At 43.4% G+C, this 18080-nt stretch overlaps 2 protein-coding genes across 2 annotated transcripts in view; one reads left to right on the top strand and one right to left on the bottom strand.

Moving 5' to 3' along the window:
• TRAPPC3L (trafficking protein particle complex subunit 3L) overlaps positions 1 to 18080 on the bottom strand; it is an 82225-nt gene that overhangs the window by 18988 nt on the left and 45157 nt on the right. The window contains exon 5 of the mRNA XM_083174699.1: positions 4542 to 4727. Within this exon, the coding sequence (XP_083030825.1) occupies positions 4542 to 4727 (186 nt within the window). The remainder of the gene's footprint in view (positions 1 to 4541; positions 4728 to 18080) is intronic.
• Positions 6778 to 10412, top strand: CALHM5 (calcium homeostasis modulator family member 5). The gene is made up of 2 exons (XM_083174558.1): positions 6778 to 7320; positions 10035 to 10412. Exons 1-2 carry the CDS (start codon positions 6778 to 6780, stop codon positions 10410 to 10412), a joined length of 921 nt encoding a protein of 306 aa, XP_083030684.1.

Genomic DNA, 18080 nt, shown 5'->3' with positions numbered 1-18080 from the left:
TTGAGACTAATAGAAAGGTGTGTTTGTAGATAGTGCTACACTTCAATGTCACATGTGAACACAACCATGTCTAATAACCCACATTGATATATGAAACATGCACCATTGGTGTGATGTGAGGTTATGGGCACAGTTCTGCTCATGTTAAGTATGTGATGGGACAAGAGAAAGTGTGTTTTTGAAAGAGTTGTTGTAACATGTTCCATATGATGCTACTGAAACAAGAATGAGCAAACTGTGCACATGTAGCTGGTGAGAAACTACACATCCCAGTATGCCATTCCATAGTTAAATTACTCCATAATAACCACATTGTCAAGCTATGGTGGAATGTGTAGTTTCACACCAGGTGGAGGTGCCTAATTTGGCCATGGATGATGTCATTTCTGCATAGTGATGTATGTATGTGCATTTAGTGGCCTAATGAATGAGATGAGACACTGAAATGCCTCCTAATTTAGACATGAATGTGTGTGTGGGACACATATGGCAAAAAAACATAAGAGCACCCACACTAGGAAATGTCACGTAGCTAGGGGTACCACATAGTCCCTTTAATTCCGGACACATATTAATTACACAGGTTCTGTGGCTGGCTGACTTCAAGACTCCACTTCACCTAATTTTAAACTGCCACAGAACCTGTGTAATTAACATGTGTCCGGAATTGAAGGGACTAGGTGGTAACCCTACACGTAGCACAGTGGTGCACATATCTCATGGTGATATTTGTATTTTTAAACTTGTAGGTGGACTGACTTCAAAAGTACACTGAAGAGGAAGATGACTGACAGGTACAACCACAGCATGTCCACCGGGAGCGGTCCTATGCCTGACCATTTGGAGTATACCCCCCTGGAGCAGGACTCCTTGGGCGTGATTGATGTGGGGGAGATCAGGGGGATCTCCAATATGGACAGTGAGCTCCCGGCGGAGGTCTTTGATGCTGCTTTTGATGGTAAGTCACAGTAATGCATTGTATTTAGAAAGATATTTTTTTATTGCGTATGTGATGGTGACATTGTTTTCAATTCTTATCCTAGCAGAAGCAGAAAGCCAGGATGTACCGGCAGCATCTTCCTCTGCAGAGCCACAGGTGGAGCAAGTGGTCCAGCCTCCACCAAGACGTCGCCCCCAGCCCCAGCCACAGGAGACATGGGATGAGAGCCTGTTGGTGACGCTGGAGAGGATCGAGCAGCAAGGGGTGGATGCTGCGATCCGTCAGCAGCAGGTGGCGGATTTTCTGGCGGAGTGGAAGGCCACAAACAAGCTGCAGGTTGAGGCCTTGAACCGCATTAATGAAACTCTGGCGGCTGGCATAGTAAGCATTGGCCAACACCTCAGCCGCCAGAATGAACTTCTTGCGGAGCAGCTGTCCACCGCCAGGTCCCTAAGGGACAATCCCCCATCTGCTGCAACACCCCAAGCAGCTCCCCAACCTTCCACCTCGGCTGACCCTCCTGTGTCGACTAGGGGAAGACGCCGAAAGCCAGCTGAGCCAAAGGCCCCTGTCCCCAAGGCCCCATCTAAAAGGGGCAAAAAAGGGCCCAAATGAGACCTGGTTCACTTCCTCTGTGGTTGGAGCCCAAAGGTTTAAATTGCACTGGACATCCGCTTCATGATTTGGCCATCGATCCATTTGCGTGCCATGGGCATGAAAGTTCGTATTTTGACCTCTACAAATGCAGGATATTTTTTTTTGGTGGTGTGTATCTTGCTTAGTATTCACCCTGGTTGTTGCAGTACGTATTCTGGTGTCCCCATTTCTTTCACCATTGCATTTGCAGGGTAACACATGTTTGGAGATATGCAACCTCTTGTTCTGGCTGTTTTATTATTTGTGTGTCTATTTTATTTGTTTATTTGATTTCTCACATTAAAGTGTCAAGCTGTGATGCTGAACAGCAAATAAATTTATTTTACAAATTAAATCTAAATTGTGGTATGTGTCATTTCTTGTGTGAAACAAATACTAGATTTATGTGTACTTACTGACCAGGGTATTTTTGAACATTTGTTGAAGTGTGGTCGAAGTTTCCCATGTGTAACCCTCTCCATGGCCATTCCCATGTTCCTATCCAACTTTTCCCTGCTAATTAGTTTGTGTCAGCACATGTGCAGAGCAACTTAATAGGTGAGAAAGCAGTTTGTGTGCAGGTGAGGTAGCTCCTACAGTATTAGGTAAAAGCAGGTCCAGAACAATGCTTTCCTCATGGAGTGGGTGAGGCAGACAAACAAGGGTGAAAAGGTACATTTGTGTAGGAATGCATATGTGTCCTCCCTAAAAAAAGATGTGTGAATGGGCCAAACATGATAAATTAGCTTGTGAACAAACATGCATAACTTTTTAAATATATATGATTTTACAGTGTCATAAGCAGATGTAGGAATCCTTTGTTAGAGAGATGAGAGTGCAATAATGTGATTGGTGGCATCTTACATCCAGAGTGTAGTCAAATCCAAATCATAGCAGATGAGATAGTGGTACAGGTCATTATTTTGGGTACTATACAAAGATTGTGTGGAAAATAGTGGTCATGGGCTTCAAACATTGCTGAAACATCCTTTGTAGGTGTTAGATGTGGTTTATGTTATTGTATCCTAAATACAAAACCTATGTTAGTATTAGAGTGAACACGTTGACACATGTCGACTTGTGTAGATTGAGTGTGCTACTGCGTAAAGTCTATGAAAGCACGTAGTGAATGTGTCTAACTGTTTAGCAAATACCTACCTTAGCGTATAAAAAGATTCTTACCTTAAATTAAACAAACCTTTAAATGTGGAGAAGTATAGAAACATAAGCTTCCAATGTGTTTGCGTGCTGTGTGTGTGGCTTGCAGGCAGTGAAATCATGGTTTGGACTTAATAGACTGCAGCATTGCTTATTACATTCAGGTGTATGTGTTTGAGTAGTAATCAGCGTTAATTAGCCAACTCAGCCGCACGCTGGCATGCGGTATCTGTAGGGGTGGTTTGAGATGGCGGTTGGCGGACGCCTGTTTTGTGTCCGAAATGAACGGTGCCTTAGTCGATCGTGCGGTAGTAGCACCGCTCATTTTTTGTGCACACCCCCGTGTACGCCCATATTTACGCCCATTTTCCCTCATTATTTCGGCCGCTCCCATCAACACGCCCCTATGCCGCCCCCATTACCCGTACACTCGCGTACAGGTTTTTTCGCACGTTGAGACCCGGCCGTAAGCGTTGTGGAGTGTTCGCGCCGGCGCATTAGCGTATCTGCACATGCGCAGATCATGAAAAACACCGGGACGTACGCGTACGGCCCGGCCGCTCCAACCAGATTAAGGGCCTAAGACTCTCCTCTAGCCTCCAAACTTTCAAGTGTTCCCTGAAAACTCACCTCTTCAGGCATATCATATTCAGGAACACCCACACAACCTCCAGTAGCATTCATATCTAATTGCATCCCATTGGGACTGTCTTGTAATCTGATGGGACTGCCATGCTATGGAATTCTATCCTTTTGTATCCCTACTATTATGCCTATAGATTTTAAGCTTGCGAGCAGGTCCCTCCTACCTCCATGTCGGTTTGTATCTACTCTGTTTATTTAATCACTGTTGTTTCCAATTGTAAAGTGTAACATAATATGCTGCGCTATATACGAAACTGTAAATAAATAAATAAATTATACTTACCCAGCCCTGTCATGATTCTGTTCAGAGGGATGCACCTGTAAGTCTGCCGGTCAGGCATACTTAACCTGAAAACACTATTATCTGCTGCTGTAGTGAGCCCAGTGGAGTTTGATAAGGGGCCCACAAAAATACATTAGAGTCCATTGGGATTTTTGGGCAAGGTAATCAGTCATTACTGATGACTCCATGTCACTGAATTCTACAGTGCTGGGAAAGTTCTCCTTAGAAGATACAGTAATACCGCTTTCACAATGCAAAATGCAGGGTCGCACCAGGACTTTTAAATGGTTCAGTCCCAAAGCAACCCTCCATTTTGCTCAATCTGTCCCTTTCAGCGACCTGGCAATATTTCCGGTTCGCTGATGTCATGCAGGGGCGGGGGTGAAGCAACTGAGTGTCATCGGGGGCAGGGGAGGAAGCCGTGCTAGGAGCTGGCACTGCTCCAAGCACTGCCTCTGCAATCAGTGTGAGCGGGAAATGGGTCGATTGACAACGAACCAGTGAGAATCCTGCTTTTTAACCGGCTCGTAATGCCGGGTTGCTAGACCCTGTAAGCCCTTTTAGATGACCGGGTCGAACCAGCAACAAACCGGCATGAACCTGGTAATTAGGTGTTATCTGAAAGGGATATTTGTGACTTGCTATGTGATGATGACAGATATGGGGGGTATATTTACTAAGTGTCAGTACTTCCAATTGTGTTTATCCCCGAAAAGGACAATGCTCGTACTAGCTGTGCTTAGTAAATGAATCCAATGATATACAAAAAAGCACTGACTTCATTGTTTAGTGAGAGGCAATGGATGAATAGGGGTTAATATAGAATGCAGTGACAATCCACATATAATAATTTATGGAAATGAGTCATAAAAACTGTACCATTTCTAGAGCTCCTCTTATGACTCCAGAGAGGAGATTACAGTAATTCAATGATGATCTCCCAGTGGGAAGCTCTTCCACAAACTCAGCAAGAGGATTTTTATCCAGTATAAGGGAAAATCCATTTCCACCGGCATTGCCACCAATCGTGGAAGGGGTGATACCAAGGTACATTTTGAAGGCCACCTATAGTTAAAAACAATAATAATAATTTGTGATAGCTAGCATCTGAAATTAATGGCAGTAACTATCACATCAAAAAGAAATTGAACACATAGAAAAATAAACATTTATTTCAGAAAACACAGTAAAGACAGTAAAATACAATATAAGAAAAAAGTGCAAAGGTGCAGATGCACTAAGACTTGGATAATGATAAAATGGAGAGAGATAGAGGGGTAGATGTATGAATTGCTGTTATGGGGTGATGTGGTATCAGCGCATACATTCTAATATCAAAAGTCAGTGTTTTGGGCTTTGTTTTTAAAGTAAATCTGTATTTCTGTACTGTACCCATACATTCATATGCAGACTCAGTAATGTGGTGGAATAGGCATGGGAAGGGCATATGGTCACTAGGTCGACCCTATTCAGATCGACATGCATTGGGTCAACCACTGAAGGTTGATTAGGTTGAAGGTTCACACAAGCATAAGTTCGACAATGGGAGGTCGATAGTCAAAAGATCGACATGAGTTTTTTCACTTTTTATTTGCAGTTGACATGTGCCGACAGGCGGTATTTCATGCCCTACCATCCACTACAGCGTGGTGGGAGAATAAAATAGTGTGTCTGGAGCAATGGCGAGCTATACGAGGGGACGCGGTACACTTTGACGGTGTCCAGGTGGACTATGTTGACATTCAAGACAAAACGTTAAAACCTCATGTCGACCGAATGCTTCTGTTGACCTTGCAACCCTGTCGACCTTAGCCATGTCAACCTATATCAGGTGTCGATCTAAGCCCTGTCTACCTAAATAGAGTCGATCCAATGACCCATACCCATAGGAAATGGGAGCAGATGTAAGCTAAGAATAATTAAGGGATGATTTACCTGGACACAGACACATATACTGATGAGTATAATAATAAGCAGTCATCTCTGATTGGCCAATGGCATCTGCACACACACACACACACACACACACATTTTCTTTGAGAATTACTGTGCAGGGCAAATGTGGAAGTTAAAATGTTCCACCTCACCATTAGAGGTGGTGGATCTCAGTTCCACCCAATACCCCCTCACTTTAACCCCTGGGTAGGTACTGTATGTCCAATTCACTCATAGTAACTGCCCAATGCTGGGGTGCTGCTGTAGATGCCTAAATAGGCTTTGTATATAGAATCCAGAGACACGGCGCTCACCAGTCTTATTTTGTAATAAAGGTGGTTATTATACCTAATATGACTGCATGTCAACCAGGGCTTCATTCCACACAAGGACCTTAGTCATGGCACAGTCCATCATAAGAATCTCAATATATATATATATATATATATATATATATATATATATATATATATATATATATGTGCCAACCTCAATAGTCAGAGAGGAAATGCAGGTTGTAGCTAATGGGGAAGGGGCCACATTATCAATGACACATCATACTGACCTTGCCCCCTCTCCATGGACTGGTAAGTTATGTTATTTTTCCCCATCCTACCTACTTCATTAGGAAGTGGGCAGGATGCAGGAGGACCATCCACTCTTTTGTGAGTCTCCCAGAGGTTCTAAGAAGACTAGGCAAGTATCATCATTCATTACCACCATCCTGCTCCCAATGTACACCAGTAGAGGTCTGAAGATTATAGGTTTTGTCTATATAAAGTGAAGTTTTACCTTACATTCCAATGTCAGCCCATATCATTACATCATGGTATTAGCCCAGTTGCTCTTCTCATAAAAGGACATTTAGGACATATTTATGATGTGTTACATGAAGCTCATAACATTACTTACACTTACAGTACTTTACTAGTCCATTATTATATAATGAATTTATTAGCAGCATTCTTAGTAAGACCTCACAATACATCCAATTAAATAAAAGTCAATAAAACAATAGGCAAACGATGTTAGAATCACTTTAATGCTAGCTTTACTAGAAAGTGACATCAGACCTGTATACTATGCACTTGACAAACTGGTTTCCTGCTTTGCACAGACGCACAGGCATATATCTGTGGGAGGACAGCGACACCAGTTATACAATATTCATGTTTCTAACATGGAGGTCTTCCACAAATTCATAAAGTTATGTGCTGAGAAGAAATCTGCTATTGGCTATGGTATTTTGACACTGATGACTGCTGGCGGCCAGCAGGTGTTTTCACTAGTTGTTTTCCAGTGTCCATGCACTGAGCAGAACTTTGTCTATGGGTCTGTTTTTATCTTCACTCCAGCAGTTGTTCTGTTGATCATAGGTTATTTCATGAACAGTGGGACTTGGAAATGTTTTACAGGTTGCTGTCTAAACCCAAAGAAGATGTGTCCCGAAAGGAGTCGCTGTCAAGGTCTTCATGTTTTTCTACAGCTCTCAATGAATGCTCTCATAGTTCCTGTGATGTGGATTTCTATAGCATTGCTTCATGGATCCTTTTATGTATGTGCTATGAGTGGATGGGAGAACCCAGAGTATGTACAGTTTGTGTGTAAGAACAAGTCTGAAAACTGCCAGACGCAGCTCTACAAAGTAGCATGTTATGAGAAAGCATCAATGCCCTTCACCGATGCTCAGGAAGTCGTGCTGCTTCTGCAAGCCCAGTCTCAGGTGTGTAAATGGAAACAGTTCATATGTTTGATACAAACCCTTATTCAGATCTGATCGCAGTACAAATGTGTTCTTAAAATAGGCAAAACCATGTGCACTGCAGGTGGGGCAGATGTAACATGTATAGAGAGAGTTAGATTTGGGTGAGATATTTTGTTTCTGTGCAGGGTAAATACTGGCTGCATTATTTTTACACTGCAATTTAGATTTCAACACACCCCACCCAAATTTAACACTCTCTGCACATGTTACATCTGCCCCACCTGCAGTGCACATGGTTTTGCCCATTTTGAGAACAAATTTATACTGCAATCAGATCTGAATAAGGGCCAATATCTGAAAGAATTAAGTAGCATAAACTCTGCAGATAATATATTTTATTGTCAGCATTTCCAGATGTTACATATTGATTTAAAGTTACTTAAAGTAAATTTTGCAGCCAGAGAGATCCAGGGGAAAGGTTTGTCAGCTTCTGTCATTTTACAGGCTGTGTTTTAAAAATAACAGAAGCAAATTGGTTGGCACTCTCCACTTTATCGTTCTTCACACTTTGATAAGTCTCTTCCTTGATGTTGTAATTTTCATTACAATTGTCCTACACTAACATCTAAATTATATGGATGTTCCAAAACTAACAGTTAACAAAACTTTGTGTGCACATAGTATGTGCGTAATAGCAGAAATAGGGGTTTGTGTCTGTTTATGCACACACACACAATCTCATTAATGTAATGTACACAAGGTTTGATTTTGTCTATTTTTCTATTCGATCTTGCATATATAAGCAAAATTGAATCGTAATCGAATGGAAAGCAAACGCATTAGATCCCGTTTTGATCGCAAACTATAACTAAAACTGTATAGTACAGATCTGTACTACAGGCATATAGTCTAAATCAAATGTACAGTCTGACAGCCGGGCAGAAAGCGGTGGGCTGTCTAGCTGTCTTCAGATTGGTTCAGGGGCTATTTGAAATTTCACGCCAGGTTGCCAGATGTGCTAGCGGTCTGGCAGCCAATCAGAAGCCATTACTGCAGCTCCTGATTGGCTGCCGTGCCCTGGCTCCTGTGCAACATTTCAATGTTAAAATTGATTAGAAACTATTATTTTGTGAACACTGCTCATGTGTATGTGTTATATGTATTATACACACTGCAATCATTCTAAGCTCTAACAAGCAGGGTACTCCTCCCTGACCTACAATATCATCTCCTCATCATTACTGAAAGCAGCACCGGAACTTTGGGTTTGCCCAGTGTTGCTGTTGTAGGTATTTCCATCGATATCTATATAGATTTTCTTGAACCAAAATTTGTCACTGACATAAACTACATAAGATGGGGACATTTGGTAACAATAACTGGTACTTGTTTCCTAGCACGGCGCCCATCGCATTGTATTCTAGAAGAAATTGTATGCCATACAATGGCATACAATGCGATGGTATACGATTTTTTATTGTACAACCACCCAGATGGGTCCTTACAATGTTAAATGCCCCCCACTATCAATGCCAACCCAAAGCGCGGCGAGCGCAGCGGTACGCGTCCTCCGACCTTTTCATACCCCCACTATCCACGTCGGCGTGGAGTTGATTTTATATAATGTGGCGAGCATAGCGTGCCAACGAGCCCAAAGCTTGGCGAGCGCAGCGAGGGGACGCGGAATACATGTAAAGTAATATGCATGCGCTTGCCACGCTTCGGGCTCAGTGGCTCGTTGCACTTGCCACACTATCTAGTCAACTCCACGCCAACGTGGATAGTGGGGGTATGAAAAGGTCGGAGGACGCGTACCGCCGCCCCTCATGGGCTCGCTGCGCTCGCTTCGGGTTCGCGTTGATAGTGGGGGTGGCGTGGGGGTGCATTTAACATTGTAAGCACCCATTAGGGTGCTTATACAATAAAAAATCGCATTGGGGCTGCTTTTAACATTGTAAGAACCCATTAGGGTGCTTATACAATAAAAAATTGCATCGCATGCATCGTATGCGGCTATATGGCATGCAATGCGATGCGATGGCATTAGATGAAAAAATTGGGCGCCGTGCTAGGAAACAAGTACCCAATAACTTTACATAAATCTATTAAAGATTACAATGTGCCAATTACTTTACAGTCTTATAAGTGTGAATTTAAACTACAGTATTAGAGAATGTGAGTCTATGGATCATTATTTATGGTAAATTCTCAATTTTATCTACCTACACCAATGTGTATATTGATGTTGATTATTTATATTTTGTTGCTGTGTAACAAACTGGTCTAGCAGGGACAGTGCTTCCGGGAACACATTGTCCCTGTTAAGAAAAGATAAGGCCATTTAGGTGCAGTCGTATTTACAAAAGACCGTATTTTACACAGCATCATTCCCAGGTGTGTTACTGGAGCATAGACCATTACTCATACACATGTATATTTGGAAGGCAATCCCCTTCACAACCAATTGCCTCTTCCCATTATGGTTCAGTAGGCTAACATCCTAATTGCATAACAATCTATTAAGGAACTTTTGGAATAACTGGGCATTCGTGCAGTAGTTATGTGCATATATTTAACTTTTACTCATTCATACATGGGTAGAGTAAGAAACGTTATATTTGAGAAACAAGTGTGAACACCCATGAGACCTTTCATACTTAAACGCATATTAGCTATGAAGAATAATGTGTGTCTATGGCATTTTAAACTATGTTGTTCTTTGTAATTCTCAGGTCATAGGCTGGTGTCTGATAGCAGTGATGGCCATGGTATCTCTTCTATGCCACTGTTGGGCTAGTTGTTACTCAAAAGTAAATTCTGTACAATTGTCATTCTGGAGAATCTACATTGACAAAGAAAAGGCGAAGTTTGATGAACTGGCTCAGGAGTTTGCCACCAAACTTGCCGAAAGGAACCTGAGAAGCTTCTTTGAGAACAAAGAACCAACAGAGTTTGAATTGCCCAGTAGCAAGGCTTGGGAGAAGGCCTCCTCATTATACACTTTCAATACAGAACAACAGTTCTATAGCGCTCTTCACAGATTTGTGGAAAATGGAGATAATTTCAGTGGAAAAGAAGCTATGATGGACTTTGTGGAGGCACAAGTATGAAATACTGTTGCTATTGTTTTCATTATCAAGAGAGACGATGGAGATGTTATTATTGGATACAGTAGAGTTTAGGGATTATAGAAGTGCTTTTGGGCAAACATACGATATGACATACATTTTGTGCATGTCAATATAATATGAGACTCAGGTTTCCACCCACACCCCATTATACAAGCATAAGAATAATTGATCCTGAATCTCACGCATGAAAACAATTACTCCAACCTCCTTACTTACTAAAAAATAAATAAAAAGTTCTTAAAACTTTAAACAGTATACATGATTTTATAGAAGCATACAGAATTATTTATTATTTATCATCTGATATGATGAGTTATTAGAAGGCGTTAGCTTTGGATGAACACAAAAAAGGAAAATACTTTGATAGGTACAGTACAAATCTCATTGGAAAGTGGGAATCAATACCTGTGTAGGTGCTGGGGTAGTGTGTAATAAATTGAAAACCAATATACATTTGTTGGTTGTGGCTTATGTTGTCTTGAATATACATTGGACTAAAGAAACCCAGATACAGGAGTACCACTGTGTTTTTCATAACATGTGTTTTGCTAACTTTTAATCATTATTGCACATGAAGAGATGTCTTTATGGGTTTTTCACTACTTCTGGAACAAAAGACAGAAATGATGGCGCTGAGGCGAAAACAAGTTCATCGCCATAATTTCCATCTTTTGTTCCGGTGTACTTTCTAGTGAGGACTGTGTTGTGGTCCTCCATCGGATTTGCGGCTGCAAGGACTGGTAGCGCCTTGAGACTTTTCTCACTGTTGTTTATTGTACTGTTTAAAGTAAGTGAGCTCCCATTGTGCTATATGGTGAAGGTTTCATGTATTAACACAGTGGTTCCCAAACTGTGTGCCGTGGCTCCCTGGGGTGCCTCGGGACACATGCAGGGGTGCCCTGGGTTGGTGGTCCAGGACCAACTCAAATTATTAATGGTTCATTATTTATTAGCAAAACCAGTGCTGGTGGCTGCCAATCATAAAATGTGTACAAACAGAAGCAAATCTAGTCCTTTACCACATAACTGACCTTAAGAATTGCATATAAACCCAGTCTAATTATTTTATTTTTGGCTTAGGGGTGCCGTGAAAAAATTCAGTACTTGTTTCCTAGCACGGCCACAATCTTGTGGATCGTGTACCTTTAAGTTAAGGTACACGATCCACACGATGGACCCGATTTCCTTTGAAATCAGGTCCATTTTGCCGGCAAAGGTACAATATCGGGGGCATCGTGTCGGTCGGGACCATTAACATTGGTCCCGACGCGACCGACGCGATGCCCCCGATTTCCCCATAGGCTTCAATGTTAAAATATTTTTTAACATTGAAATCGTGAGGATCGCGTCGGTCTTGTGCCATTATAATGGCACAAGATGAGATGGACTTGATTAAGTCCATCTCACCTTTAAAAAAATGTGAAATGGGCCAATATGACCCATTTCACATTATAGATGTCCCCGTCGTCACCCCACGATAGACGCCAACCCGAAGCGTGGCGAGCGCAGCGAGCCCGCGAGGGGCGGCGGTGCGCGTCCTCCGACCTTTTCATTCCCCTACTATCCACGTCGGCGTGGAGTTGAGAATAGAATAGTGTGGCGAGCGCAGCGAGCCACCGAGCCCGAAGCGTGGCGAGCGCAGCGAGCCCCGCGAGGGGACGCGTATAACTTCACAGATATACGCGTGCGCTCGCCACGCTTCGGGCTCGGTGGCTCGCTGCGCTCGCCACACTATTCTATTCTCAACTCCACGCCGACGTGGATAGTAGGGGAATGAAAAGGTCGGAGGAAGCGCACCGCCGCCCCTCGCGGGCTCGCTGCGCTCGCCACGCTTCGGGTTGGCGTCTATCGTGGGGTGGGGTTTACGTCGTTAAATTTGGGGGTGTAGGGAATATTTTACATTGAATCCAATGTAAAATCGGGTCCCAGGGACCCGATTTACATTTCATTCAATCAAAAAATCGGGTCGAAAATCGGGTCGGTCGCGTCGATCGCATTGCATGCGACCAAATCGCATGCGATCGACCCGATTTTTCCGACACGACCACCCCGATGTAAATCGGTGTGGCCGTGCTAGGAAACAAGTACCAAAAATTCTGATACTCTAGGGTGCCGTGATTCAAAAAAGATTGGGAACCCCTGTATTAACAGAAGACTAAAGAAACCTTTATAGACACTTTTATTGAGATTTAACTGTGAGTTGGTACACTCCTTCATTTAACATCCATGCAATAACTTAATCTTTGTTTGGATTAGGGTTCATGTCAGATCTCCCATTTTTAAGACTATTATCATTATACTACTTTACTTCACATTGTTTGTTTTGTTTTTGCACATCACATTTTTAATGTTATTATTTAAATATCATCTTTACCCTGCCTCCATATGGGTGTAGATTTAAACTTTCCAATTAGCATCTAACTTATTGGGTGTGGTGTGACCCTTTTATGGGAATTAAACATTGCTATTACTACTGTGCGCACATTTTGGGATACTACATACTGTAATTTTGTATTATTATTATTATTATTATTTTGTATTATTAAAGCTCTTTAATAAAAAGTTCCTCACATTTAAAGATTGTATGAGCGTTTAATCCCCTTGTAAAATGGATTTTCCATCACTGAACACTTTCAAATTATGAAATAGAAATAGATCAATATCTGATTTAAAAAATATATGTCTATGTTTAAATCAGTGTACTTATAAATCATTGTGTTTCTTGGCATGTTTCTTTGATTTGACATCTGAAGCAAAATCTAGTCAACATGAAAGGAGAACATACACTGATTTGTCATGCTGTGGGCTAATAAAACACGCCTTGCATTAAGGACACCTACACTATGTTCAATTTTAAATATTAGTTGAAAGATATCAAAGTAATTCTTAGATTATTATAAAAGATAAAACATATAAAGACAGCTCATCAGCTAATTGCTAATTGTGTGCTTGAAGATTAGTTTTACAGGCTAAGGTGTAACTGAGGCTCCAACTAAAATAATCTTTAATTACAAGTATTTTTTTTGTAAACTCGTTTAGATAAACCTGCTGTAAGCATTTTTAGATCAGTGGTTCTCAAAGTCAGTCCTCAGGAACGCACACAGTTCACGTTTTCCAGGTCGCCCAACAGGTGCACTCATTACTGACCGGCACATTTTAAAAGATCCACATGTGGAGCTAATTATTTCACCTGATTCTGAGAGGAGACCTGCAAAACATGCACTGTTGGGTCCTGTGGACTGACTTTGAGAACCTGTGCTTTAGGTGAAAAGTAGTATTCAGTAATATAAAGTAGAGTTGTGGGGGAATCTGAACATCCACAATCCAAACTCGCACACTGAGCCTGTTCAGGTATTCCAGCCCAGACTCGGAGCGTGGGTCTCCTGACCTCGCGAGATCCTGCCGCTGGATCTTGAGATCCGGACCCTATAAAAGGGCAGGCAGCTGGACACCATCTTCACTCCATTCTAGGAGAGTGAAGAGACAGCATGTGGCCTGGCCACCTGCCCACCCGCCTCTCGCCCACTATCCCACTTATACTAGTAGTTTTTACTGCTAGTATATAATATATACAGTGATACTGCTGTTGTCCAGTCCAGTGATAGACAACACTCAGGGCTGTAGTGTGTGGCCAGTCCAGTTACGGTGCTGTGCTGTATAGGCCAGTTCAGTGATATTGCTGCATAGGCCAGCCCAGTGAAAGTGCTGTATAGTCCAGTTCAGTGGCACCGATGTTAAAGTCCATTGGTACTGCTGCATAAGTCCAGTAATACTGCAGTTAAAGTCCAGTGACACTGCTACATATGTCCAGTCCAGTGATATTGCTGCATAAGTCTAGTCCAGTGGCACTGACATTTAAAGTCCATCCAAACTGCTGCTTAAGTCCAGTAATACCAGGGAAAAGCGCAGGATTTGCAAGGGGGGTTTTCCAGAGAGGAACGGACAGATGCATGGGGAGTAGACTAAGGGGAATCGGCATATACAGTACCTGGTCCATTAAACAAGTGTAAATAGATATTATATACAGTACATAATATCTGTGTGTGGTATGACTGGCCGACGGTCATGATCTCGAGGTACTTGTTTCCTAGCACGGAGCCCATTGCATCGCATACCATAAGCCATACAATGGTATGCAATGCGATGTTACGCAATGTCAGCCGATGCTATACAATTTTAAATCATATAGCATTGCATTGTATGCCATTGTATGCCATATTTACAATTGTATAAGCACCCTAATGGGTGTTTTCAATGTTAAATGGGCCCCCTATAAGATTATTAATTGTATAAGCACCGTAAGGGGTGCTTATAATGTTAAAAACACCCCCACTATCAACGCCAACCCGAAGCATGGCGAGCGCAGCGAGCCCGCGAGGGGCGGCGGTACGCGTCCTCCGACCTTTTCATACCCCCACTATCCACGTCGGCATGGAGTTGATTTTAGATAGTGTGCGCAGTGCGCCCCGCGAGGGGATGCGGAATACATGTAAAGTAATACGCGTCCCGTCGCGGGGCTCACTGCGCTCGCCACGCTTCGGGCTCGGCGAACACTTTATAAAATCAACTCCATGCCGACGTGGATAGTGGCAGTATGAAAAGGTCGGAGGACGCGTACCGCCGCCCCTCACCGGCTCACTGCGCTCGCCGCGCTTCGGGTTGCGTTGATAGTGGGGGTGCATTTAACATGGTAAGCGCCCATTAGGGTACTTAAATCGCATCGCATGCGGCTATATGGCATGCGATGCAATACAATGCATAAGATGCCATACGGCTGAAAATCGTGAGCGCCGTGCTAGGAAACAAGTACCGATCTCGACTGTCAGTATACCAGTATGCCACCAGTTCTGCCTCTTTGAGAGTCGTGGATCCAATGAGGGAGAATAGCCATGTTGGTTGGCATCCTGACTGTCAGGCATCCCAAACATTGGCCAGTCATTCGGCACCACAATATCTATCTATTGACTGAGATAGTCTATATATAATACATAGATAGATAGATTAATACATTTAAAGCAGCATTATGTTATCAATGTTTCAGTACTGTTATTTAGAGTGCCAAACTAGAGTGTGTGTGTATATACAGGAGGGATTCTGGTTGGCTCAGTAAGCTTTACCGAGCACCAGAGACGCTCCCTGCTGCCCACACTGCTAACAATTTCCCTCTAACATGTGGGGTGATGTGTAACAAACACATCCCCTTGCATGTTTCCGCAGCAGGAGAAATCAATTGATGGTCGCTGACAATTGAAGGATTTCTTCTGCCTTCGCAAATAAAAGTCAGTGGGAACTGACTTTTATTTGTGGCCACCTGGGCGAAGACGGGGCGCCGCGTACCCATGGCCCAGCATTTTCATGGAGATGCCTGTAAACCGCTGGGCAATCACATGGGTGACTGCAGTACCCGCTGCCGTCCATCCCCTATCCTTGCGAATGTCTCAACGACTATGCAAGTTGTTTAAGCCGTTCACAAAGGGGACCTGCACATGCGAATAATGTACCATGCGCACGCACAGAGCCCCAAGCATTGGCCCCATCTGTTAAATCATAATTAGGGCCACTGTGTATATATATATATATACTCATAAACCCACCCTGCATGTGCCACTGGTGTGACATCAGCCTCGATCACTGTTTCTATCGCAGCCACCATGTAAGCCCTTGGCTACATACATACTACACACACTGCAAATTTGATGTGAGCTGCGTGGGGACGGATTTACAGCTAATTGCTATCCAGCTAATTTTCACGAGCCCTGCTAAGCAATTTGCAGGCTTTCACAGGGTGGGATTTCACTCTGGCGGGGTGGCATATACCTGATTGCAGGACTCCAAAAATGATCAGCCCAGCAATCAGGTCTGAATTAGGCCCTTAGTTATGGGCAAGTAATCCACTAATTCACATTTGATGTGAAGGGTACACTAAAGTTACTGTATGATAAATCATTTTTTTATATTTTTCCCTGTAAAAAAAGTTAAAAGTACAAAGAATTCTCTCGTTTCATACAGATAGCAAATCCTGTTGAAGTTGCCATCATTGTTATCAGTGCACACGTGCACCAACCACATGCCTGATAAAGGAGATCTATCCAAAATCATACGGATCTCAACAAGCACCAATCTGCATATCACGCACTTAGGGCCTTATTCTAGTTCACTCTTTCTGACAAAATCCTTCTTAGATGGACAAAACCATGTGCACTGCAGGTGGGGCAGATGCTACTTGTGCAGAGAATTATATTTGGGTGGGGTTTTACTTCAAAGTGAGATCTATATTGCAGTGTAAAAATAAAGCAGCCAGTATTTACCCTGCACAGAAACAAAATAACTCACCCAAATCTAATTCTCTCTGCACATTTTACATCTGCCCCCTGCAGTGCACATGGTTTTGTCCATCTAAGAAGGATTTTGTCAGAAACAGTAAACTAGAATAAGGCCCTTAGTGCTCAAAACAATAAGCTTTTCTGAATGCCCTAATTACATCAGGTTACACACATTGAAACTCCAGTGGAGATGATAGGAATGACGTTTGCAACTTTGAATTGCTGTGTTTGCATAGACAAATACAGGACAATAAGGATGGATTTGCAAGCAGTACATCACCCAGGCAGAGCCGGCCCTAGGCATAGGCAAACTAGGCAATTGCCTAGGGCATTTGCCTATGCCCAGGGGCGACCTCCATGGAGGTGATCAGTGGGGGGGCAGCCACTGAGCTGAGCTGCTTACCTGCTCGCAGACGCCCGCCCGGTGCTGGCTTACAGATACAGGTGATGCCGCCAGGAGGGGGGGGGGGGGTGGGCGGGAGCGTGTAGAGCTTACCCAGGCACACTTAAAATATATATATGTTTAGCTGGCAGCGGCGGTTGCACTGGGCAGGCTGCCAGCAGAGTGAGCTGTGCTTTGTGTGCAGTCAGCCGTGCACCACTGTGGAGCTTTGCAGTCACTCAAGTCAGTGTCTGCAGTAGCAACCAGCTCCCGCCGGGGGATGGGAATCGGACCGGGTCCCGCAGACCCCGCGGTGGGAGCCACCGCCAGCGGGGTCTGCAGGGAAGCACCAGGATGCTTCTGTCAGCTGCTTCTGTCACATAATTGACTGGCAGCGGCGCTGACAGACAGCTGTGGGGAACCAGGACTGCCCCCCCCCCCCCCAAATACATAGTAGAGGGTTTTTTTGGGGTGACTGGTCGCACAGAAATTATCGAGGAGTATTTAAAGCGGCCCCCTAAATAAGCATTGACGGTTAATCAGACATATGTCAATTAGGGGGGTGCTACCACTGGACACAGCAGAGTTGCAAAACAAGGGGGGAAAGGAGGAGTGTCTCGGTGTTGTGCACCTACAAAGTTTTAATAAAATATAACCTTTAATTGTTATTTTCTAAAAGCTGCGAAATATACAACACAAATACGAATACAAATATGACACGCACAGTGAGATTAACCCCTTCCCGACAATTGACGTACATTTACGTCATGGTCGGGAAGTACTTCCCGACACATGGCGTAAATGTACGTCATGGCATTTAACTGTCACCGCGTCTATAGACGCGGTGACAGTTTCAACATGTCTGCTGTCCCTGACAGCAGACATGTCCGTGCATGCCCAGGGGGGGCTGCGATGCCGCCCCCCCGTCGGCGATCGCTGTGA

The sequence above is a fragment of the Crinia signifera genome, chromosome 3, assembly GCF_055691185.1.
Source record: "Crinia signifera chromosome 3, ASM5569118v1, whole genome shotgun sequence".
NCBI classification, from domain to species: Eukaryota; Metazoa; Chordata; class Amphibia; order Anura; family Myobatrachidae; genus Crinia; species Crinia signifera.
The sequence above is the reverse complement of the archived record's forward strand: the minus strand, read 5'-3'. Positions and strand labels throughout refer to the sequence as shown.

Bases quoted from the DNA above. Each gene is read 5' to 3' on its own strand.
- CALHM5 (XM_083174558.1), top strand. From the start codon at position 6,778: ATGGAGGTCTTCCACAAATTCATAAAGTTATGTGCTGAGAAGAAATCT. The intron at 7,321-10,034 runs GTGTGTAAATGG...TGTAATTCTCAG, and splicing joins TTCTGCAAGCCCAGTCTCAG to GTCATAGGCTGGTGTCTGAT.